General features: G+C 42.0%; 2 protein-coding genes and 1 pseudogene across 2 annotated transcripts; all 3 read left to right on the forward strand.

Annotated features, from left to right (window-relative positions):
- Window positions 1-1,919: 1,919 nt before the first annotated feature.
- On the forward strand, window positions 1,920-5,241 carry LOC116995187 (annotated as a pseudogene).
- Window positions 5,242-7,991: 2,750 nt separating this feature from the next.
- LOC116995745 (single-pass membrane and coiled-coil domain-containing protein 3-like) lies at window positions 7,992-11,014 on the forward strand. Its single transcript, XM_033058679.1, is given in 3 exon segments — window positions 7,992-8,078; window positions 9,918-10,279; window positions 10,281-11,014. Coding segments are annotated over 2 exon segments (678 nt in total). The 5' UTR covers window positions 7,992-8,078; window positions 9,918-9,931; the 3' UTR covers window positions 10,611-11,014.
- Window positions 11,015-13,156: 2,142 nt separating this feature from the next.
- Window positions 13,157-24,106, forward strand: LOC116996028 (WW domain-binding protein 11). Its single transcript, XM_033059197.1, has 12 exons — window positions 13,157-13,188; window positions 14,203-14,320; window positions 15,089-15,120; window positions 15,731-15,824; window positions 16,221-16,417; window positions 17,244-17,377; window positions 17,945-18,144; window positions 18,977-19,171; window positions 20,361-20,462; window positions 21,341-21,655; window positions 22,253-22,435; window positions 23,008-24,106. The coding sequence occupies exons 2-12, from the start codon at window positions 14,257-14,259 to the stop codon at window positions 23,439-23,441; spliced, it is 1,950 nt and encodes a 649-aa protein (XP_032915088.1). The 5' UTR covers window positions 13,157-13,188; window positions 14,203-14,256; the 3' UTR covers window positions 23,442-24,106.
- The last annotated feature ends 680 nt before the right edge of the window (window positions 24,107-24,786 follow it).

Raw genomic sequence — 24,786 nt, forward strand, 5'->3', positions numbered from 1 at the left:
ATCCCAGGAGGTGTGTTTAAGAAGTCCTTTTAGATGAACCCTTGCATTTGTGTGCTGCTTTTCATGACTGTAAAAAAAGACCTCGAATTCTCTTGGTTTTTCTGTTTTTTTGGTTTTGGTTTTTTTTTTCCCAGCCAGCTTCTAGTGAAACTAAAAATACCCAACAGAACAAAAAAAATAAAAATTCCTCCTCTCTTCTGTTGCTTTTGCCTTTATGCTTGAAACTAAAAGCATCCACACAGCTAAAATAAATTTTTAAAAATAAGAAAATAAAGCTATAAATATGAAATAAAAAAAAAGAAAATTATTTCAAGGATGGATTGAAATTGGGATGGTGTTTTGTTTATTCAATGCAATTGGTAGCTATATATATATATATATATAATGTATGTGTATTTTTATATACATATTGTCTTCCCTCTGCACTACTTCCTTCTGTCCTCTGGTATTAATATTATACCTTAGCAACTTTCTGCATAACCTTCCTAATATACTCTGTCAGCTTTCCTTCCCTGAGAGGTGGATGGCAGATCACACCTCCAAGGACAGCGACTGCTGATGCTCAGGAAACTGGCAGAGACCAAATCTCTCTGGTTACATGGAAGCTGGTGCAACCATCCTCAGCTGCTAATTGCAATAAATACTGCTTATGTACGGTGGGTTGGTGTGCTGCTTCTCTCTGTTCCTCTGTACAACCTTTAGCTGGATGCCTGGAAGACACAGCCTGCTTTTGTGAACCCCGAGGAGCAGAAATCCAGAGCATGAGGCTTCCTTCTCCCCTCCCATGCCCCAGTGTGAATCAGAAATGATGACACTGACATTTAGGTCATGGGTTCAGCTCTCTGTGACACTGAGGGAGAGGAGGGCCAGGCTTTACCTGACTCACCATCTACCCAGATCAGCATTTCTCTGAAAAGCCTTGTCCTGAGGTAAGGACACGGGGTAACTCTGCAGAGATGCTGCCAGTGTGAGCCTTGTTTGGCTTGCACTGGCAATGCTGATCTCGGCCAAGGCCAAGACACTTAATCAATATCTCTGCATGGCTTGGTCAAACACCTGTGACAGGTTCCTCTATTGACATAAACTAATGGGGCGTCACTGCTCACAATAAAACACTCCTCTGAACACCATCTAGTAAAAATTAACAGAGTGCTTTATTGAAAATTTTGCTTGGAAAAATACTAGGGAGATTAGCAGAATCCTAATATCCAGTATATTAATAAATTTTTTGTTGTTTTTGTTTTATTTTTTTGTTGTTGCTGTATGGTTTTGTTAGCAGAAAAAGCTTCCTGTCTGTATTTGCATCTTTCTGTTAGTTTTATATTTTTTCTCTCCCTTTCAGTAAATGTTTTTTTCAGGCAAAAAAAGTTACACCCAGAAGCCTCCATTATGTCATCCGCTCTGTGTCATCAGATCTCTTCATGGGCTGAAGTCATTGTGACCTTTGGGGAATTGAGCACTCAGATCACGTTACAAATTTACTGCTGAAATGGAGGAATTCGATTTTCATTTGGTTAATGCAGCGCTAAGCACCGCCACAAATCCTCTGCTGCCATCTTATGGCCATTGTATTTGTTTTGTATTTAATAGTAACTTGAGTTGCTTCTGAAGCGTTTGAAAATGCAAACTCCTTTCCTCCTGATTCCCTCCATGCTAAACATTCATTTGCAGGTCAGAGGGGAACATCAGGGACACAATTTACAAATGGAATATATCCAGCTGAATTGACATTTTAGTAGGGGTGTTTATTGTGATTGTCAGGCTCCCATGGGAGTGTGTCTCAGTTCAGGTCTGTTTTATCTCTACACAAACACAGGTGGATTGCCTCTGAACAAATTTGTGAGCCCTCCTGTGGACCCACTTCTAGCAGTCAAACAACCACTTTCTGAAATACAGCCCAAGATAACAGAAATTCCAGGATGGAGAAGCAGGTAGTCTGCATCCATCACTTTGTATGGCACTTCATGGCATCATCTGTCCCCAGGGACTGCAGATACTGTCAGTAGCAGCAAGTGCTTTGAAAGGAGCCCAGAATGAGACCTTTATGTCACCTCCCACCCTATCTCAGCAATATTTTGCAGATGCTCTGTCCACGGAATCCAAGCAGCTTCACAAATGTCCCTTACCTCAGGGAATCACTCCATGTCTGGAGGTGCCCCCCTCACCCAGACTATCATTATCAGGCCATGGAAAATGGGCTTCAGTTTTGTGTAGTCAGAACCAAAGCCTTGACTGGAATTGTCAGTTATCAGAGGCCATGGGGCTCTGTGGGTGAATAACTCCCCACCAGGATTTGGACGGGTGTCTAGAAAGCAGCTGCTAGAGAAGGGTTTGTCTCAGCACAGAATCTGCATTTACACACCCATTTTGCCTGTTCCCACTGCAAACAGTCCAACAAGGTCCCACTCTGCAGTGGTGTAAGAGTAGTTTTGGCAGCCCGTGAGTAACCAGGGGGTGATAAGAAGGAGGAGAAGAGTCAGGTTATCACTGCTTCCAGACGGGATCCCAACCTACCCTGCATTTCTGTGTTGGCTTTATCAGAGTCAACTTCTTTAAAAGGGCTTTTAAAAACTCTTAACCAGGGAGTAGTCACCCTGACACATCACTCCTCGGGAGAAGTGCCTTAGACTTTTCCAAGCCACAGTTGTCTTCCTTTTTGCAGGAACAACACCAAATACCTCAGAATTAAAAGACCTCTATCAAGGTGATGTTCACTCATGTCAGCTGAAGATGCTGCAACCAGACACTTCCTTATGGATTTGGGGCACATTTCTACCAGTAAATTGTCTGCTTGGATTGATTAATGACTTATGAATTGCAGTGGGAGTTTGGTGAACAATCACTGGTCGAAGAACAGCCACCAAAACCTGAGAGCAAATTACAAAGTGCAGAATTTTCCAGCTCAAAGAAAAACAGAAAGAAACAGGTGCAAATTACCTTTCCTTAAAAAAAAAAAAAAAAGTTCTTTACAGTGTCTTGGGTGGACTCTGGGAAGCTGGTAGCACTGGGCAGTCCCCTGTTGCTGATCTTCTCACAAATACTAATAGAAGAGGTAAATATTGCTCTTTATTTGAAATTATGAAATTGCTTATGCCACAGAAATAATTTTTTTCCCATTTGAAACAGGTTCTTTACGGAGTTTTGGGTTCAATTTTAACTTTTCTGGTTTCAGTTCCTCTGTTCCATTTCTTACCTGTCTGAATTTGCTTTAGCCACTTGGTTGGAATTTTCCTCTTGCTTGCAGCCAGATGATTTCATAGAGTGTTTGTGAATAGATCTCATGAAATCTTTCCTCTCCTTTTCCAGCCTGTCTAAATTGACCAATGTTCCTGGAGATTCTACTGTAGCACATCCATATCAAATAAGAACTCTGTCACCTGACTAGTATTTGCCTGGGGTGGTGTATAGACAATAACCTGAAGTTGCTCAGGAAAGTCCTGCTAAAGATTTGCTACCTGCCCTGCTTGCTCTGCTGTAATGACAAAGAGGCAAGGAAAGGGTAGAGAAAAACTTGGCTCGCATCCACAGAGATCCACAAGACATTCTCACCTCAGATGCCAATCCTCGTTTGCTTTTATGTTGCAGGCTACATCCCCCGCCCTGATGGATGTGGCTCTGCATCCCTTTGATGACCAGTATCCGGGATGCAGAGAGGAGATGATGAAAGAACTGGAGCAAGGAGACTATTTTCTAAAGGAAATAGCTGCTAATAAGGACTACTTTCATCTCTGGAAGAAGGCTCAGAAGGCTTTGCTAAAGAGCCCTGCAGGTCTCCTGAGGGGGATGCTGACAGCCATGCCATAGTCCTCATGGCTTACTCATGGCTTTCACCATGAACTGAACCCTGCACTGGCAGCTGAACCGGGCTACAGCTACAGCGGGAATCTCTACAGAGCACTACAGACACCAATTCAGTTTTAAATATTTCCACTTCTACCTAACAACTGCTATCCAGATGTTGAAGGAATGGCAGAGCAGCATGGGGGAACATAAGTGCTACCAGGTGCACAGGGGTGTAAAGGACTTACATATCGAGGCCAAGGTGGGCAGCAGGGTGAGATTTGGACACTTCACTTCTACCTCCCGCCTCAGGAATGAAGCCCAGAAGTTTGGGAGTTAAACTTTGTTTGCAGTGACCACTTGCCTGGGAGCAGCCTTGCAGGGCTTTTCTTGCCACACCTCTGAGAAGGAAGTCCTCATTCCCGCTTATGAGATATTTCTTGTCAAAAGCTTCCTTCAGACCCAGCAGGGTAACTGGCTGTATCTGCATTCTGTGGGGAACTGCAGCAAGCAGCGGTGCCAGCTGGTGGAAGGTACTGTACACAGGCTCTCATGCAAGGGGGGCACAGTCTGGTCTCCACTGCCCCAGGCAGCCCCCACCAGCTGCACCTACATGGGGCCAAACCTGTCCCTTGCCTGCTGTGTTTGCCTGCAGGAACCACAAGACCTGGCTTTTACCTGTTTGCTGTGAAACCTGGGACAACCCCACAGCTCGCTAAAGATGAATCAACAGCAGCTCTTGAGGCTCTTTGCAGACCCCATTTATCCCATGTGTTGTTGCAAGGATGTTACAGGACTCATGCCTTTGGGTCCCCAGCATTCTTACTGCAAGAGTGGGTGAGATTTGTTTGAACCAAGTAATTTATGCTGGTGTCTTGCAATGCTGCTACACCTCAAGCCTCAGGACTATTCCAGGCTTTGGTCCACTACTACTCTGGCAAGTTACTGCTTCTACACTTATTGTGGGCAAGCTGGGAGAAGGGCAAACAAAGCCACTGTCACTTTAGCAGTGACCTCTCCCCTGAGACAGAAGGGAGAAAAGGTATCCTTTGACAAGGAACACACTGAGTTTCCTTGGTTATAGAGAGAACTTTATGCTGAAATACTTCATGGGGCCTGTTCCACATCCCTGCCTTTCTGTGAGTCTACCATCAAAGAAACACTTGCTTTTGTCTCTCTGTACAGTAGTTTGTCAATTCAATCTGTGAGCTCAAACAGTCATTTAAGAATGAGGGTTTGTGCCTCCAAAGCCCAAATAATAGAGTTGAGAAAATGGCTTTTGTGGGCAAAGGTTGTGTTAGCAAAAGCAAAAAGCTTTGGGCAGTGAATAGATATCTAAATGACTGCTCTCTTTACTTTCTTTCAGCTTCAAGAAGCAAGAACAGTGGTAACACTGCACTCGCCTCTGCCCTTCTCCCTAGCGTGCTTGGAGTTTCCCTGTGCTTGGCCCACACTCTCTGATTCTCTGTCTGCATCCAGATATGTGCCCTTGAATAGCAGGCAAGAAGCCTCTGGACTTCCTGCTGCTACAAAAAATTCAATTTTCCCTTTGCTTTCAGCTGCAGCTCTCCAGCTGAGACTGGAACATTCATCAAAACAGACATTGCCTGGACTCGTTCAGGTAGGAAGGAAGTTATCCATGGCCTTTCTGAAGACTAGATAAGGGATAACCTTCACTGTAGATAGCTTTGTCCTGAGGCATTCAGAAAAGAAGGGACACAGGGACTTTGGACCCCTTTCAGATCTTTTAATACCTTTATTTTTAGTGAGAAAGGGTCTGTGGGATGTGGAAAAGTGCAGGGAAAGTTGGAAAGATGTGCTTTGTAGTATCAGATTTTTGTGTTGGTTGAAGAGACAAAGAAGTACATTAAGTTGTGCAGATTCTGGCACACTCTGAACAGCCTTCATTTGCCACTCTAAAAACCAAGATGGACTAACATTTCTGGAGTGGGGTCTGACTCTGAAAAGCAAACAGAGGAATCTAGAAGGCGCTTTTACAGGGGAATTACAGAGGAATAAGAGAGGATATGTTTTTGTTAGATTGCTACATTTCTGAAATCAATTATCCAAACTGCTAACCCACCTGATGCATTCTTCCCCAAGACATTAGTTGGAAGAAAACATAGAAAAAGTTCTTGACAGCCTTTTCTGGGACCTTACCAAGCAGCCAGCAAAATATGGTGTAAACAGTGACAAGTACTGTTACTCTGATGGCAGCAGGAAGTATGACTTTGACCTGCAATCTTCAAAGTAAGGGAAGTGTTGTAAAATAATCATTCTTATGTTTTGGCGTTTTTTAGTAAATTTGTGAAAGTCCTAGAAAACAACTACTTTTACATTATCCTCAGAACTATATTTTTGAGAGGGGGAAATAGGCACAGCAAAGTCAAATGCATTGGCGTCTACATTTAATGGAGAAAGCAATTAAAGACTTAGTAATGCCATGTTTTGTAAGGCTACAGTTCCCTTAAAAGTGATTTATATTAGTTAGTTAATACACTGACTAGATGGTGCAAGCATCCCTTGATAGGTGCAAGCTCAAAACATTCTCCTTGTTGGGTGCCCATCATGATACATTTTGACTACTAAGAAAGTTATGTCCTGCTTGCACCTATGAGTTTTCACAAGGCCAACTAGAGATACAGTCCTGGGATAGTGTACAGCTCAGAGACTGCTGCTGATGCTGCCTGTGCTTGTGCCAGAGCACTGTAGAGCTAGACTGGTTGCAGCAGACATGTTTCACAGCTATTGCTGTGGTTAGATGTGTAGTCAGAGGTGTTGAGTCAATTGCAACTTCCTGTCCCATTGTACACTTTTAAACACCTTTTTTTCAGAACTCAGTTCAACCATCTGCTTTTTGCTCCATTTCTTTCCCATGGCAAAAGGGTTCTGAAATTGTGTGAAATGGCAGAATTTATTTTAGCCTTCACTGCTGTTCCAAGTTGAGTCTGGGCCTCCCTAACACTTCTACTCTCATGGATCACAGACCAGGCAAATTGCAGCAAGGAAGGATGACAGACCTCCAGATCAAGTCTTTTGCTCCAACTTAATAGACTTGAAATAATAGCTATTAACCTTCCCAAAAGACCCAGAGTAAAGCAGGAACAAAACAGCCTTCATACTGTTCAAATTATTTTCTGTCATGTTCCAAATGATGAGGGCTCTAGAAGAAAAGAATTTGCATCCACTGCAAACACTGAAGACCTGAAATCAGTTTCCAGAATGTGATACACAGGAAGTTGACAGCCTGATCAATTAAATTCAGTTCAAAATCACACAAAGTATTTCAGGACTACATGGTGTTCTCAGTGGAAAACACTCAGCAGTCACAAATAATTGACATTTCTAGAAATATAGCAGTTAAATCATTTAGTGTTCTCTTTCAGCTTATGTTTTCATGCCCACAGCTCCAACAACAAGAGAGTTTGGCACCCTGATTGTGTTCACTGGGGTTGAATACAGCAGCTCAGCTTTCAGGTGAAAACACATCAGCAATTGCAGAGTGCTCATTTTATGCTTCATCTTATATTTTCATTTGAGAAATCAGCCATCCTCTATAGTGGAAGCAGCATTCCTGGTAAGACCCTTGTGGACTGCAGGTCCACCTTCCTGAGGATAAGAGCATGAAGATTGTCTAGCTTGTTGAAGGCATTTGTACAAGCTCATCTTACCAGAACAAAGCCTGTTTCCACTGTCTATGGTGTCTATTTTTCTGTTTATGTTTACTATTCAATTTTTCTTCTGTAATCTGTAGGTGTACAAAGCAGTCATTGCAAAAATTCATTATTTCAAAGCATAGGTGAAAGCATTAATGTTTATATTTATAAAAATAGAAATTTATAAGCCTCACTAAAAACATACTCTTGATCTATTTGGGTTAGAAGTGCTGTCCTACACCTATTATGTTCTGGGGACAGCAAGTAACACCATCTCCTTTCAGCCATGGCTGTAGGTGCCTGTGCTGCAGGCAGGAGGGATTCGTGCTGTGCCCATTCTCTCCAGGAACAGAAGGCCTTTGGAGGATCTAGTAACTGGGAACCAGCATTAAGTAAACTGAATGCACTTAAAATTGGAAGGAAGGGGACAGGAGCAAGAAAATGAGATGAATCTGGGTAAACATCACACAACAGAATTAACGACAGGCAGGCAGGCACAGGGTGCAGCTGAAGCCCAGCCTCCAGATCCCTAACTCATCACATGCTGCTGGAAAACACCAGGCGAGCAGAGGGGAAAGAGGCTGAAGTTACTGTGTGTGTTATCCCATGCACATTCCAACAGGAGCATTCAGAGCAAATCAGGTAGGCAGTGTAAATGCTTAATTAGAAAAGTTTCTGTGGTAAATCTCCCTGGAGCTGGAGAAATAGAGATACAGAAATATGTATGAGGCCTGCCTAATTCTAGAAGGAAAATATAAAAGCTAATGAAAGGGTTAATGTGAAGAGCAAGAAACAATTTTAGCATTAGAAGATATAAAATCTAGAACAGCTATAAGAAGCTGAAATAATCACATGTAAAGAACAGATTCTGAAAGTCTTCTCTACAGCTGTCTAGTATGTAAAATGTTTGTTGAAGCTTATCCTTTCTAAGACAATTTGTCTTCTCAGTTTCTACCAATAAGGGAAAACAAATGACTTTACAACAAACAGCACTGGAGTGGAAAGGTTTCAGTACCACATTGAGTCAGAGGGTAAGCCAGGAACATGCCTGAGGCAGGATTGATATGATTGATATCATGGCTTTATGTTTCCTGTATGTGTATTTTGTCCCCTTCAGATTGTATAAGAATATGTGTTAAAGAGTTTATTCTCTTGGCAGAGATACAAAAAAAAAAAAAAAAAAAAAAAAAAAAAAAAAGGGGAAAAAATATTCTTTTCAGACTGGCTTGTATTTCAACACTGAGATTAAAAGTTGGCAGGGGATTGTGGAAATCATTCTGGCTTTCTACTGTGACCTTGTGGGGGAGGGTATGTTTAGTAAAATAGAGCTGGGTCAGTGTCAGATGATTTGCAGCTAACAGATAGTGCAAGAACTACAAAGAACCAAAATGGCACAAAGGTATATTTTTAAGATGAAAAATCTGGGTAGTCCCCTACACATAACTATTTGTAGCTCTAGCTGTGATATGCAGGCACCAACAGCAAGAAGAGGTTTATCTTAGAGAAATGCAAAGCACTGCTCAAAAGTGGCCCAGATTTGCAGTAAGAGAACATAAAAAGTACCAGCAAAGAAACAAGTCATCCTACTCATTCATAGTTTGCCTCTGTAGCAAAGATGTTTGCATTTAAGCTGAAATCATGCTAAAGCATTTTCACTTTGCAGCTGGTGAGAGGTTAAAGGGAAGTGACAGAGTTGATTGAAGAATCTTATTTATGAGGAATAACTCTGTGATCACTGTTAACTCAGTCTCTTTGGACTCTCTGTGTTGGCATGCAGTTTATGAAGAAATAAATATCAGGGAAGGAAATACAGTGAAAGATGTGTGTAAGGTGATACAAGTATTATTATAGACAATTTTACTATTGACTATAAATTACCAAGGGTAAGCTTCTAGCACAAGTACAGAATGCTTATATAGTAACATATTCTCTTGAATATTAGAAGAAAAAAGCTACACTGGCATAAAATTATTGTGACACAACCCATATCCACCAACCATCATGGTTCTCAAAAATTGGATGCCACTAAATGGAAAAAATAGGCTGATACAAAAGAGTGCCTGGAACAACCCTCTAATCTTCAAGCCACATCTTTAATTTTGCTGATTAGATGAGATTGTTCCATTTTTTAGTGAACTAGTTCAGCTTCTACCATCTTCAGTTTCTAATGTTCAGTTTCAATTTCAATCTTCAGTTGCCAATGACCCACATCTATTTTAGCGATTTGCTCATTACATATTTATTAGCTAATTTTGTTGCTCAGAGCATACCCAATGTCTTATAAGATCCTTTTCCAATCATTTGGCAAGGAACCAAAACAAGAATTAGTATTTCTACATTTCCAAGGTATGCCTCGGGATTTGACCTGCTCAGGATGAAAAGAACCAGTGGGGCTGAGACAAATCACATTTCACTGCACTTTAAGGGCTGTGGTTTTGGGTGTTAAACAGAGTAAGAAATTTCTTTTCTCTCTTGAGGTAGCTTATTTCTGAAGAATGGCATTGAGTGACCTCCTTTACCCAGATAATCCCAAGAGAAAGCAAGAATTGATTAATCTGCATCAGGAATTGCTTGACTGTATGTCCACAAATTTCCATGCAACCAACGAGCTGGTTGGAGTGCTGAACGAGCACCTGGGCTGTACCATTACCCCCATCAAGATGCGAGAGAGCAGCACGGTCAAGGAAAACTGTGAGATTATCATTCAAGTGATGAGTGAGATTCAGCATCAGGTGCAGAAGATCGATAGTGACATGAAGGAAAAGCTCGAGCCAGTGCTATACCAGAAGCTGTATGATATCAAAGAGCCCGAGCTGGAGAAAATTGCAATAGCCCAGAGAGTTTTTTTCCATTATTTTTGGAGAAGCAACTTCAACAGCTGCAATGGTAGCTATCAAACTTCTTGGCTCCAATCATTTAACTCTCACTGTGAGCAAGCTCATCGGTCTCCTTGCACAGATTGGGGCATCTGTCCTTGGGGGAGTTAGTATTACCATTATTGGGCTTGGCCTTGAAATGATTCTCCATGCCATCCTGGGAGCTGTGGAGAGGAGTCAGCTCCTGACAGCTGTGAGAAGCTACGAGAAGCACCTGGCTGAGTTCAAAGCAGCCTCAGAAAAGTACCAGTGTGCCATACATGAAGTAACTTCTTTGGTGAGACAGCAAGTTCAGTAAATGGAGCTGGAGTTCTCTCTTCTGTGACAGCAGCTGCAGCAGATATGCCTGCAGAAGCCTTTTGACTAATTATGACTGATGGCTTTTTATTTTCTTATTTGCGGCAGCAGAACAAGGAAAGTAACAATTCAGGAAACTGGCACTGAAATATATTAATAGAGAACTGGTTTACAGGTGTTTGGGGGGGGCAATGTTTCAAATACTTTGTACCTTTCCTTAAGCTTATTTTCTGGGAAGCATTGTAGAATGAACTGTAATTCATACTAGAGACAATAATACAGACTGCTGGAGTGGTAGTGGTGAGAAGGTGGGTTTCTATATCAAATATGACAAAACAATGGGAGCAAATAATTTCAACAAGGCAATTCATGACAGCATCTGGAGGCTTTATGAAGACACCTGTGGTTGCTCAACTCTTAGTGTGGATTAGTGCTAAATCTGATAGACTGAATTCATTACAAGGCTAGCTGAAGCATATTTAACTGCTATTTCCTGCTGTCCTAAGGAGCCAGCCAGAGATCTGCTTTAAATAAACTCTAATCCCAGTAGATTGGCAGGTAAGAGAAGCCTGGACCTACATGCACAGACAACCTTGCTCCACAACTGAGAGAAAGCAGCTGCTGCGTTCCAGGTGTGCCTGGCCATGAACAACCTCTTACGCTTGTAATGCTCTGCTCCTGCCAACCCACGCATAAAAATTGCTGTGCAAAGTTGCTCTTTTGTTGATTGAGGTGGGATTATGCACATGTACAAGTGCCTGTAGGATTGCAGCCCTGTTCATGTACTAAAGATATTTCCAAATGCTTTACCCGATCCCACCAATGCAGGACTGCCAATAATGTGCTCAGATTTTGCATTTCACAATATGCTACCAATTGTCCTTATTTTCAGATTTTAAAACCAAAGCTGGGAGCAACATCATTATTTGTATTGTCTCGCTCTGATTTGCTGTGGATTGTTTTTTCTTCATCTTAGAAGAAAGGGTAATTTAAGAATTAATAAAAATGTACATGAAGACCTCTCTTTTCTATACTTGTTTTCTTTGGTTTTTTTTGTCTGAAAACCAATCTTAAACCAAATAATAAAGAAGTATTAAAAGCTTAAATATATGTGCAATTAATATTTTTTAAAATTAATGATAGACTAATCTAGTAAGTTTGTGCATATGTTCCTTTATAGTACCCACTTCCCCCACACTAAACCATGTTCAAATTCATACATTTGCTAATATTCAATATTAGCAATCTTAATTTATTAATAACTAAAAAGTGCCTATGAAATAAAGACATGACTGAGAGTCACAACCTTTCCATTTTGGGGCTTGGGGGTTTGTTCGTTTGTTTTGCTGAGTTTTTATTCTCCTCCGTTTCTGTTCTCACTTTAATATTTTCTGACTCCTGTTCCCTTTTACGCACAAAATCCACTAGATGGCAATGAAACTGCTGGCACTCAACAGCTCTGCCGAGTCATCAGGGAAAAAGCCCAGGGTTCAGAAGCATACATGGGTGAAAAATGTGAGATGACTACCGTCCTCCAAATCAGCAGACACTGCTGGGACAAAGCAGTCAGGGCTGAGGCAGCACCACTGTCCCCAGTGAGACCAGTATGGCCAGGACAGAAAACCCCAGGGAGATAGAGCTGATCCTCAGAGACCCAGCCACCCCCTCTACAGTGACATGGCACCTGACAGGGATGTGTATGGCCACACCTTTCCATCACACCCTCCTGAGATTCTGCCTTTGCTCAAGCTGTTGTTCTGCACAAAGGATTAAGAATTAAAATTATTATATATGTGTTCCAAATAAGAAGAGCCTTTAAAAAAACGCAGACCAGTCCATACCTATGTGGAAAAACAGTACAATTGCAATCAAAATCTGCCCGGCTGAACATTCTTTCTGGTGACAATAATAATACAAAAAGAACACGGCAAAGAGGCACAAGGTGGGGATGACCACACTGTGCACATGGCTAGCAAGACTCCCTAGGCACTGAGAGCTCCTGCAGCCTTGGCTCTGAGGATGCTCCTTGACTTTGTGCAGTTTGTGACCAAATGCTGGCATTGATGTATAGCTTATAGTCTTCTACCCATGCTCCAATGATCCTTACAAATTAGCTGAGTCTCCATGACATACAAAACCCTAACAACATTGTGTTGCAAGGCATGTTCACCAGGAGCAGGGCGTCCAGAAATCCTGCCTAGAGATCTGACCACCTCTGCTCCCAGATGCCACCTGTGCAGAGAAAAACTTCCTTCCTACATCTCCTCCCCGACATGCAAGCTCTTCAAGCCTGCACCCATATTTTATAGCTCGCACATTGATGTTTCACGCCCTAGCCCCGTCCCTATCACAGTCCCGGCCTGCCCCCGCTCCCCCGGCCTGCCCGCCGCCCGCAGGCCCGACCATAGAGTCGGAGCCTCCGAGGGGAGCGAGGGCCGGCGGAACCATCGAGCCGCGCGCGCCGCTTCCGGAGCGCGGCCCCGCGCCGCCACTCGGCGCCGGGTGCAAGATGGCGGCGGGGCCGCGGGGCTGAGCGAGGCCGCTGCGGGCCTAGGGGCCGGGCCCGGCCGGGCGGAGCGGTGAGAGGGGCCGCCGGGGCTTCGCTGCGGGGAGAGGAGAGGCGAGGAGAGGCGAGGAGAAGGTGGCAGCTCGCGCTGCCTCATTTTCTTCCTCCTTCCATCGGGCGGGAGTAGGAGGGAGGGCTTTCTGCCCCGTTCCCATGTGGCCAAAAGAATAATGAATGTAGTGCTTGGTTTATTATGTTTTCTTTTCACCTTCGGCCCTTAACTTGTTGCGTTGAAACTCTTTAGTCTAGGTCCTTGGAAGATGTGAAATCGGGGTTTCGGAAGTTTGTTCTCTTTGCCTTTAGCCTTTAGATATTATAAACTCGGGAAATACGGGGCATAAATGTAACTCCTACCTCTGTTTGGTGAGATTCCCGCATAAAGAAGCAAGAATGTCTTGCAAAAGAAAAAAACAAACCCACTCCAGTGTTTTGGCTGGGAGGTGGGTTTGGAGGGGGAGGGAGAGAAGAAGCATCCCTGGCTGTAGTTTGGACACTTATGCATCATCTGTAAGCTGAGGAAGTGTCTAAAGAGAGGAAATAATTAATTGCAGAATAATCATACCCTTGCTGGTACAGTGGGTGCTGGGGAGAGATATCAGGGGCGAGGAAGGGAGGAGATTTGTGGGGGAGCATTTGAAACAGAGGAAGGTGAAAACTGGAGAGCACTTAAGAGAGTGAATGAGAAGCTAAACTCTGATACTCTCTTAGAATAAACAAATCATGCATTTTTCCCTGCCCTGCACCTCTCAATAGGGTAAGCACAAAGCTTCTTGGCTTGAGTTGTGGCGTGAATAATAACAAACTCATCAATTAGTTTAAAATTATAACCTGCTAAAGTAGTAGTAAGTAGGTACTTAGTAGTACTTTGTTTGAGTAGTGTGCTTTTGATATGGGTGCTGAGCTCATAGTCAGGTTTGAGGACCTTAAAGGTATTTGAGCACTTTGAGGAGAAACTTACTGATAGAAGACAAACAAGCGCCCTCAAGCTACCAGTGTGTAGGATCTGATACCATGTTATCTTTTCCAGGTCCCTCCCTCTTTTTTAAGTTTTGTTTTTTGAGGCAGAAGAAAAAAGATCAAGATGGGGCGGAGATCTACATCATCCACCAAGAGTGGGAAGTTTATGAATCCCACGGATCAGGCCCGTAAGTATCCATAAAATCTAAGGTGGGGAATGGGGAGTACCTAGAGGAGCAGATCAAAAGCTTTCTCTGAGAATAGAATCCTTGCTTGTGGATCAGAACTGAGTTTCTCTAACTTGAAAAGTATTATCTCAGTTTTGTCTGGGAAGGCTGCTTGCTTTCATGCTCTTACTTCTCTTAAGTATTTACCTCTTGGTTTTGCACTGGTTATCAGTGTTGGAAGGACAGAGCTAATCTGTCCCAGGCAGGAATTTGAGTAACATGTCAATTTTTGCAGGTGCTCTGGTTAGATGGGGGAGTTGTCTTACTGGTTTTTTCTACTTTTGGTAAAATGCCAGGTATTATCAATGCTGAGTGAATAAAGAAAATCCAGACTCCCACAGTGGATATGCTTTCAGAGACATTCTCAAAGCCTGCATATTTTTAAAGTGTGTTGTCTGATGACTCTATTTCAGCTTTTGTGCAGCAATTTTTTCATCATTGCACCACTCACTATGGCTTTGGTTGCCTATTTCTCTGTTTTTTGTATGGAAAAAACCCTGCTTCTGGAAACATGAAGACTACAGTATCTTTTTTTTTTTTCTGTATAAAAGACAAGAAATAGAAATCTATTTCATGCTGTATTTCTGTTTCACTGGGAAGCTGAGTTACAATAAGTGTGTAAAATGAGTGAACTGTTGAGAAACAACCCTAGTCTTGATGAAGGAAAGGTTCTTTATTAACTTGATTTTGTTTTACAAGCTATTATTTTCTTTTTCTTTTCCCCTCTAGGAAAGGAAGCTCGGAAAAGGGAACTAAAGAAGGTAAATAAGGATATTAGGGAACATTTAGTTGTCATTTCCTATACTATGTATTGTGTGTGATTGTAGAGGGCCATGAATAGACTGTGGATATCTTGGTTGATATCCTAAGACTGACTTTGGAAATACTATCCAAACATGTAGTTTAAAAAAAACATAGGAGTCTTGTTCGGAGTAAACATATCCCCAGTTGTTTTTTAACTTGTAATTATTTTTGAAGCATTGCTGGAAGTACTTAGTAATTTAAAAAAACCAAAACAACAAAGGAAAGAAACAAACCAAATAAAAAAAAATCCAAGCAAATAAAGCATCCAGGACTCACACACTCCTTAATGTGTTTTACTGTATTTTGTCGGTTGGTTATTGTGTTGATTGTGTGTGTCTTAGTAGGAGTGAAGGAATTATAGTAACATTTGCAATTACCAAAATAGTGGAATTAAAATTACCAGACAATTAACTACATTTGCTGCTGATTTGTGCCGTAGTGAACATTTTCAGGGCCTTCTGAGGTGTGATTTTTTTTCTTCAGACTGGAAATACTGAGAAAGGGGTAACAGATGTTTTGTGTCTTTCTCCTGTGAAACTTTTCTGTCTGCTTGATCTCCAATCTTAGAACAAAAAGCAGCGGATGATGGTACGAGCAGCTGTGCTGAAGATGAAAGATCCAAAGCAGATTATCCGGGACATGGAAAAATTGGATGAGATGGGTGAGTGAGAGGTACCAGGTGTTGGACTTTGGCAGTGCTTTATGTAGATGCACAGTGTAGTTTTAACAGCCAGCTGGGGAGACTGAAATAGAATAATCTTTTTTCCTTTCCTGTTACAAGGGGGAATTCTGTGAATATCTGTGGAATGGTTATGGTTGGAGGTGTTGTGGTGCCATCAAAGAGGACTTTTTTTCCCAGAAGATGGTTGATAAGAATAATGAGTAGTGCGTGTGTGTGTGCTGCTAATGTAGAATAGAAGGTGGGGATTGTCACCAGGCTGAAGACTTCCTGAAAACAGGGATTGGAATCTGCTTTGAAATAGTTTAATTCATCATAGTTGTGCAGTAGAGTAATTTGTAAATTTTTTTTGTCTTTTTTTTTTCTTTTTTGGATCAGAGTTTAATCCGGTACAGCAGCCACAACTTAATGAAAAAGTGCTGAAGGATAAACGCAAAAAACTCCGTGAGACTTTTGAGCGTATCTTGCGGCTCTATGAGAAGGAAAATCCTGACATCTATAAAGAACTGCGCAAGTTGGAAGTGGAGTATGAGCAGAAGAGAGCACAACTCAGCCAGTATTTTGATGCTGTCAAGGTAATGCTTACTGTGTTTCAGTCTTGTAACTGTGGTAGTGTATTCTCTCATCAGCTGTGACAGTTACAGAAGAAGGGAGATATTTATCTGAGTTCAGCATCATGTGGCCCATATGAAATATTAATTTGCATAGTACCTCGAATCAGAGCGTTTCAGCGAGGACAATGTGGTGGTTGTCAGGTCACTGTCTCTGATACATTGATCTCATTCAACATGAAAGGAGGAAAGGGAAATTTGTGTTGCAAATGAGCAATACCAGCTTTTTGTTTTCTGTACTAAAGAGAGAGCGAGCCTGTGAGTGTGCAACTGATGTTTCTTGAATTTCTTCTAAATCTCTTGCTGGAAATAATGAGAATCCTTTGGCATTCCTTTAAAGATCTTTCTCTAATATTCCTCCCTACCATACAGCATAGTGTTGTGCAAATGCAAGGATCTGTCAGACTTTTTTTTTTTTTTTCCTTCGGAACATGCAGCAGTCTGTGACTTGAATACTTAAAAGCACAGACATACTTATCTGCAGCTTCTTCATTTTGTAGAATGAAGGTCTAAAAGGAGATGGAAACCTGACTGAGTTTTCACTGAAATACTAAAGCTTTTCATGGATGTATTGCAAGTGCTTTGGTTTGCATTGAAAGCTTTTACACTTGACACTTTCCCCAATTTCTGTCATACACTGCTGCAAGATAACACACCCTAAGAACAGACACACGTGACAAGTGGTGGCGGGTTCCATACATTCTGTGCTTTAAAAAGTAATGAGTTTGTGCAGTGGCTTCTGTGTGAGTAACCCATTCTCTTTTTCATATTTTTTTCTCCTCTTTTTCAGAATGCTCAACATGTTGAAGTGGAGAGTATCCCCTTACCAGATATGCCTCATGCTCCCTCCAACATCCTCATACAGGACATTCCCCTTCCAGGGGCTCAACCACCTTCTATCCTCAAGAAGACATCAGCCTATGGGTAAGTGGAAAAAGAAACTTACAGAAGTAAAAAGGAAGCACTCATATTATGAAGAAGAAGTTGGGGGTAGAAGCAGAGGTAATATTGACTCATAGAAGTCAGGAATTCTGTGCAAATGAATTGTGCTTTCTTTTAACCAAAGCCCTTTTTAATCTTTCCCCACTATTACAGATTTTGTTAAAATTTCTTTGAGTAACACATTATTCCTTCTAGCTTTTGTCTTTTTCATATCAGGAAAACTTGCAGCCCTACTGTTTTGCATATAAATGCCCCTTAAATTGCCATATGTGTGTTCTTTTGTCCTGCTGACATATTCTTCTTCTGTGGTAGGATTCAATAGCTAATTTTTTTCAGTACTGTCTTCAGTTGCTTTCTGAGGAGCTTTTGTCTGATCTTCTGCAAACATATCTTTGTATGCTCCTTGTGCCAAATCTATACTTTTTAAGTGTTCATGTTTCTTTTTAGAAGTCTGCATAAACAGTAGTGAGAGAAGGCTGAATAATTCTACTAAAGGCGCGTTTGCCTTAGTTGTGCTCCTACATTTCTCATTTCCTTTCTTATTTCCAGACCACCAGTTCGATCCATTTCTGTGCTTCCTCCTCCTGGGCTTGGTGTTCCACGTTTGCCTCCAGGCAGGAAGCCCCCTGGACCTCCACCAGGGCCACCCCCACCTCAGGTCCTGCAGATGTATGGCCGTAAAGTGGGTTTCACCCTGGACGTGGCTCCTCGAAGGCGAGAGGAGGACATTTCTTACAGCTCTGAAGCAGGTAAGGGCTTTGCTATTCCTCTCTGTGGACCTCTCTTATGCTGTGGATGGTACTGCTGTGAATACAGTGTGCCCTAGACTAAGTGCTCTCTGGGCAATATGAGTGTTATCACTCCTTGAAGGACTCTTACTAAGTCATTGCTCCTCTGAGGTAATTCAGATATATTCGTAATACCTGCAGTTTTGCTACCAGCTGTATTTTTAAATGTTGAAACTTTTAATTACATGTCTCTAATGGTTTTTTTTGGTTAGGTTTCAGAGATTAGGGTTTTTTGGATGAGCCGTTAACAGTGCTGAAATATTTTTCTTACTATCCCTTTAAAAAACAGAATCACTCTCAGAGAAATCTTCTATTTGAAAAACCTACCAAATAAGCACGCCCAAACCAAAACCACAGTAAAACCCACAATCAGTTCTGAGTGTGCATATGCTAGGAGAATATAAATCCTCTTTTTCATACAGTTGCAGTATCATCCCTAGAAACTTGTGACTAGATGGACTAGCTTTATTTCATGTTAGAAGGCATCAAAATATTTCAGTGGCAGGTAATTGCTGGAAAATACTTCAGTGGTGGGCAATTGAATAGAAATTAAAGAATGAGTTGCAGTAGCAGTTGCCTTCATTTTTTTGCTGTGCAAATTAATCAGCAGGTTATTATGAAATCTTAGAGGTTTTCCAAAACATCCTTTAAGAATATATGCTATAAAGCAAAGGGATGACAGTTTGTCCATGCTGTTGCTAAAGGGGAATGTTGTGACTGTAAACATACACTGGTGTGAAAGAATATTTTGTATTTGGAGTTCATGCATTTCCTAATACTTTGCTTTCTGCAGGACAGCGAGGCCACGATGATGACATGTCCAGCACTAGTGAAGATGAAGGTTATCCTGAGGATATGGATCAAGATAAGCACGATGAGAGCAGTGATGACAGTGACAGCGATAGGTCAGATGCAGACAGTGAAGGAGAGGACTTCCTGCATCGTGATAATGACAAGGAGAGGGAAGGTGGAGAAGAAAAGAAATCAGGTATGAAAGGGAAATGAGAGACTGGGGGTTGATTTTTCAAAAGCAAAACACTACTTGATAGCGTTGAGGACGTGTATATATTTAGACAACTATGTTCTAACTCACCTAAATTCCAGCTAAAGGATTTTTATTAATAAATGGGTCAGAAGGAGGCTATCTAGAAGTGAAGCAACTTTGAGACAAACTTTTTTTTTTCTTAGAAGTTGTGTTAGCTTATAGCTCACAAGCATTTTGCAACTGAATCATTGCATTAGTAAGATGCCCTACAAAATGAAGCCTCTGTGAAATATGCTCCCTTGGTAGGGAATACTAGGTTAGCAAAACTTCAATCAGAAACACTGTCTGGGTTTGAAATACATGTGTCTTCTAAGGAAGGCAGGAGCCTCTCTTGAAATGGAAAATGTAAACTCCCTCGAAATTATTATAATTTTGAAATTAAGGAGGTCTTCAGGGAAAGATATGGGAATAAGAATAACAGTTCTTTACTAGGCAAATTAAAAATAAAAATACAGTAATACAAATCAACAAAAAGACTGACTGTCAGAATACAACCTGGCACCCTGTCAGTCAGGGTGTTGTTAGCAGTCCCATTAAATGGTGGCTGCAGTCCTCCTGGAGTACAGATGTGGTTCTGTTGAAGCAGTGCTCCTGTAGAAGGATGCAGTTTTTCTCTAAAGGTCCAGTGATGGTGTGGAAAAGTCCAGTTTTCCACTGGAATCCAGTGGGAAAAGGCTGCCCTGATGTTCCAAATTTCAGATTTCATCCAGGCAGGAAATGCTTGGCTCCTCCCCCTGGCTGAAGCATCTCTCAATGGGATGAAGTAATTTTATGGGTCATACAGTGGGACTCAATGGGCCATTAACAGAAGATACTGCCCTGGAAGACGAATGAATTGTGAAAAGATAAAGAACACTGCCCCGCCTGGTTTTAACAGATGGCCCATTAATTGAAGATACCCCGGGAAAATAAGGATCACTGCCTTCCTGGTTTCAATAGATAATGACAGAATAGATACTTTTGGTTACATACTGCATTGCAACCCAAAACAAACGCCTATGTTAACTCTTGTCTAAGGAGTATCATTATGTTAGACTGATACGTATCCATAGCAGGTATTGATGTAACTATCTGCTTTTTCTTATTTTCTTCCCACCTCCTGTCACCCTTATCCATACCCTGCTTTCCCCAGGTCACAGTGTCCGGTTTGCAGACATGCCTGGGAAGTCACGAAAAAAGAAAAAGAACATGAAAGAACTGACTCCACTCCAGGCCATGATGTTACGAATGGCAGGTGAGTAAGATGGATATAATATGTGGTGATATGCCATTAGGCTTCCAGTTAAGGTTTTTGTGGGCAGCTTACTTAGCACAGTTTTTATTTTATAAAATAAATATTTTACTGCCATAATGTAAGCTCTGCTGAGAGTATCAGCTCTCATTAGGTATTTGAGTTATAGTTTAGTTTTTGCTCTTTTTTTTCCCTTTCGTTTTTTTCTTTTTTGTAGGGTTTTTTATATTTATTTTTGTGTAAGTAATGTGTGTGTTTTGCATGGCAGAGTTGAAGTTAAGAGTAGCAATTCACTGATTTTTTTCCTTCTGAGCCTTTTCTTGCTTAATTTTTAAACAGTTGTTCAAATGAAATACGAATTTCTTGGTGAAAGAGAAATGGTAACATTGTCTGTGTGCTCAGCACAGTAAGGATTTGTACTCCCTAAAATACCCTTGTGCTAAGTTAACCAATAAAACAAACTTTTGTTTTAAGAAGAAACTCCAGTATCTTTCAAAAGTGCAGGAGTTTCTTGGACATGGGGATTGTGTTTATTGTGGCATTGTGTCCCCAAGCCTCTGTTGCCTCACGTCCCCACAAACTCCCTTAAGGCAGAGATTAAATAGCAACAGTTAGGGTCGGCAATGCAAGTTTCAGGTCCCAGAGGAACATATAACTCTTGTTGTCAGAGCTCTCTCTAGAATAGCAATGATTTTTCAGCTATGATTTTTATTTGTTTTCATTTTATGTTTAACAGTAAAAAGTGGTCAGATATCTTCCTTTTGAAATAAGGTTTATCTTTGTCTTTCTTCTTTTTATTTTATTCTGTATACTCGGTTTTCTCTGATGTTCACAAAGATGTTATGCATAGACAGATTTTGTAAGTGTGTCTCCATATCCAGGTCAGGAAATTCCAGAAGAAGGGAGAGAAGTGGAGGAATATTCAGAAGAAGAGGAGGAGGAGGAAGAGGACTCAGAGTCTGAAGAGACATCACAGCAACAGCAGCAGCAACAGCTCAGTGAGGAAGCACTTGCAGAGACTGGGTCGTCTACTGCGACTTCCCAGGCACAGCAGCAGCAACAGAGTGCACAGTCTGTGCCTGCAGCTCAGATACAGGCACCTCCCATGCCTGGGCCTCCTCCGCTGGGACCACCTCCAGCCCCTCCCCTGAGGCCCCCAGGCCCACCCACTGGCCTTCCTCCCGGCCCTCCACCAGGTGAGTGCTTGATTTACTCTGCTTTGAGGGATGCAGGCTCTCAGGCAGTTTGGGAGTTTGGAAGCTGCAGAATGTGTTACAGATGGAGTATATGTACCCAGTTACTGAGACCTGGCTGTCATCAGTCTACATCATCGTTGCTGTACTTGCTTTTGAGGCATCAGGCTCCTGTAGCTGTAACCTTCCTGATGGTTGTCTTTATTAGAGCCAGCACTGGCAGACAGCAGCAGAGCCAGTGGATGAAGTGGAATAAAAGAGCAAAGGTATTTTTAAGCCAGAAAAAAATCAAATGCCACAGAGAAGGGTTTTTAGCTGTTTAAGTTCTGACAAACTCAGCTCAGAAGCTGTTATCAGTTACTAGTCAGTTATATGGTAAGGAATTATTTTTTCATTATACACTTAACTTTCATAAAAATGCTTTAACTTTGTAAATCTACCTCTGCTTGAGATTTTTAGAAATTCTGTATAATCTTGCAGCTGGGTAATACAGCTTTCATTCATATATTGAAGATCTTTATTCTTAGCTGATGAGATCGTTGCTGGGATGTATTTTAAACTGTGGATTAAATTTCTCTTTTGTTACACGAATGCTTTCAGGAGCTCCTCCGTTCCTGAGACCTCCTGGGTTACCAGGGCTGCGTGGGCCTTTGCCTCGACTGCTGCCACCAGGTCCTCCCCCAGGGCGACCACCTGGCCCTCCCCCAGGCCCCCCACCAGGCCTTCCCCCAGGTCCTCCTCCACGTGGTCCTCCTCCTCGTCTGCCCCCTCCTGCCCCACCAGGTAAGGGGTTCTGTTTGTTTCTTGCTTTCTTTTCTCAATCTTGGCTCTGGTGATCAAGCCAGTGAGGTAATACTGGCTGCCAGTTTGCCTTTGTTCCTGTCTGTGGCTGCATTGTGCTGTGTGCTACTATATTAGTCTGTGCAATAACAAGAAAGTTCTCTGCATAGTTTGGTAGCAAGAAATCAGCCCTCAAAAAGGGAATTTGAGAGTTTAAACTTTTGCTCTGTTGGACTCTTTTTGAACAGCCTCTGGGTGCTCTAATGGTGCTCCACTAAATGAGCTGGAGATCTGTATATTTATTTTTTGTGCCAGAGTCAGACATTTCTGATGACTCTGAAATTCCAGTGGGATGGATTGTCAAGAAACTTTATTCTCAGATCATAACTTTAAATTTAAAAGGGATCAATAAACAAACTCACATGGCTTTCAGAGTCTGAAGAGAAGCATTTTCAACATTTAGTGCAGATTGGAAAACTTTTTTTTTTTTTTTCCTGAGCCTGTTGACTTTTTTTCTCGAATATTTTGAAATTCCCAGATGTGAAGACAGCTCATGATTGCTTTTCTTCTCCCAGGCATCCCTCCTCCTCGCCCAGGCATGTTACGGCCACCTCTGGTGCCTCCCTTAGGACCTGCCCCACCTGGGCTCTTCCCACCAGCTCCCATTCCAAATCCTGGGGTGCTGAGTGCTCCCCCCAGCTTGATCCAGCGGCCCAAGGCGGATGACACCAGCGCAGCCACCATCGAGAAGAAAGCCACGGCCACCATCAGTGCCAAGCCGCAGATCACCAACCCCAAGGCGGAGATCACGCGCTTCGTGCCCACTGCCCTGCGAGTGCGCCGCGAGAATAAAGGGGCTTCCGCTGCCTCCCAGAGAAAGCAAGAGGATGAGCCTGCCCTCCCGTTAACCAAAGCTGCCCCTAAGGCTGGGTCATCTGCCCCTATCTCTGTACAGACAAAGGATGATGTGTATGAAGCCTTCATGAAAGAAATGGAAGGTCTCCTGTGACCTGTCGTAGTCCTAGTCAGCTTTCCTGCCCCTCTGAACACGGATAAGATCACTGTGGAGGGAGAAGAAGGGAAAGTCCTCCTGCAAGCAACGAAAGGGCATGACTGGAAATAGTTCCATACCCACAGGTTAACTTGCCAGTGTGCTGTGAATAGAGACCGCTGCAGCTGAGGTGTGCCTGGGGAGCTCCTTTCAGAGCCACCATGTGCACTTGGTTGAAGGAAATTGCAGTAAAGAAGGCAATGCTGCTCCCCTCGAGTCCTCCCCCTTCCCTGGAGGGAGATGATGATGCTCTGGGGACAGGGGTGACTATTCCCTGCCTGAGTCCTTACACACCCTGAGTGCTCTGGTGAGGGTAGTGGAACGGGTTTTTAAGGAGACAGAAAAGTGTTGGCAGCATTTCATACACAAATGGTTGTCCAGTTTTTATTTTCTGTACTGGTTTTTTTTTTTCCTGTAAATATTTTATAATCATGTTTTTTAGTTGCAGTGAGGTTGATCAATCATCTTTCTTCCAGGGTAGTCAGGGAGGTAATTTGTTGCATATACTGTACACTGGAATTTTGCACCCTATCCCCTTCATGGTCATCTTGATGGATTTTTGTTGGCTGGGGAAACTTCATTTTGTCTTGTGAAAGACAATAAATGTTCAGTGTATCAAAATACTGCTTTCCCTGTGGTTTGTGTAAAATTAGGAAGCAGGGGGAGAGGGGGAGGGTTCTTCGCTCACCTTGGAAGATGATAGAGGCATTCAGAACCTCAGAAAAGTGATAATCACATTGTAAATAATGTGTACTTACTTTTTCTCACTGAACTTTTGCTGTATTCTTGTTTTTAAGGTCTTAAACATCCCTTTTAATCCTTATTGGTAGCTAGTAAAAACATAAGCTTTTACTTAATACTGAAAATACTACTTTTTAATACTATTTTACTGAAATACTACTAATAATTACGAAATAATTTATTTTGTATACTCTGATTGGAAGGTTTGCTTCATATCAGGCCTCAGATTCCTACTGGGTGCATCACAGACATGCCACCTTAAGTAAAAATGAGTAAACAATTCTAATGTTAAAAGATTGACTGACAGATAACTGTTCTTGTGGCTGATAATATTAAGATGCCAGACTAGCAGATATCTCAAACAATACATTTAGTTGACTGTAAGTTTCAGGCATAGTTAAATGCACCATGTTTTGAGGTTAAATCTGCTTTAAGGATACAAAGTTACTAGCTGACTGAACTTACACTTGAAAATTTTGAATCTGTTTTCACAAATTGTGGACACGATCAAAAGGTTTGCAGTTCTCTATACAGTAAAATTTATATGAACCCCTCCACCTAA

Source organism: Catharus ustulatus, chromosome 4 (assembly GCF_009819885.2).
Source record: "Catharus ustulatus isolate bCatUst1 chromosome 4, bCatUst1.pri.v2, whole genome shotgun sequence".
NCBI lineage: Eukaryota > Metazoa > Chordata > Aves > Passeriformes > Turdidae > Catharus > Catharus ustulatus.

Bases quoted from the DNA above. Each gene is read 5' to 3' on its own strand.
- LOC116996028 (XM_033059197.1), top strand. From the start codon at position 14,257: ATGGGGCGGAGATCTACATCATCCACCAAGAGTGGGAAGTTTATGAAT. The intron at 14,321-15,088 runs GTAAGTATCCAT...TTTCCCCTCTAG, and splicing joins GAATCCCACGGATCAGGCCC to GAAAGGAAGCTCGGAAAAGG. The intron at 15,121-15,730 runs GTAAATAAGGAT...CTCCAATCTTAG, and splicing joins GGAAAAGGGAACTAAAGAAG to AACAAAAAGCAGCGGATGAT.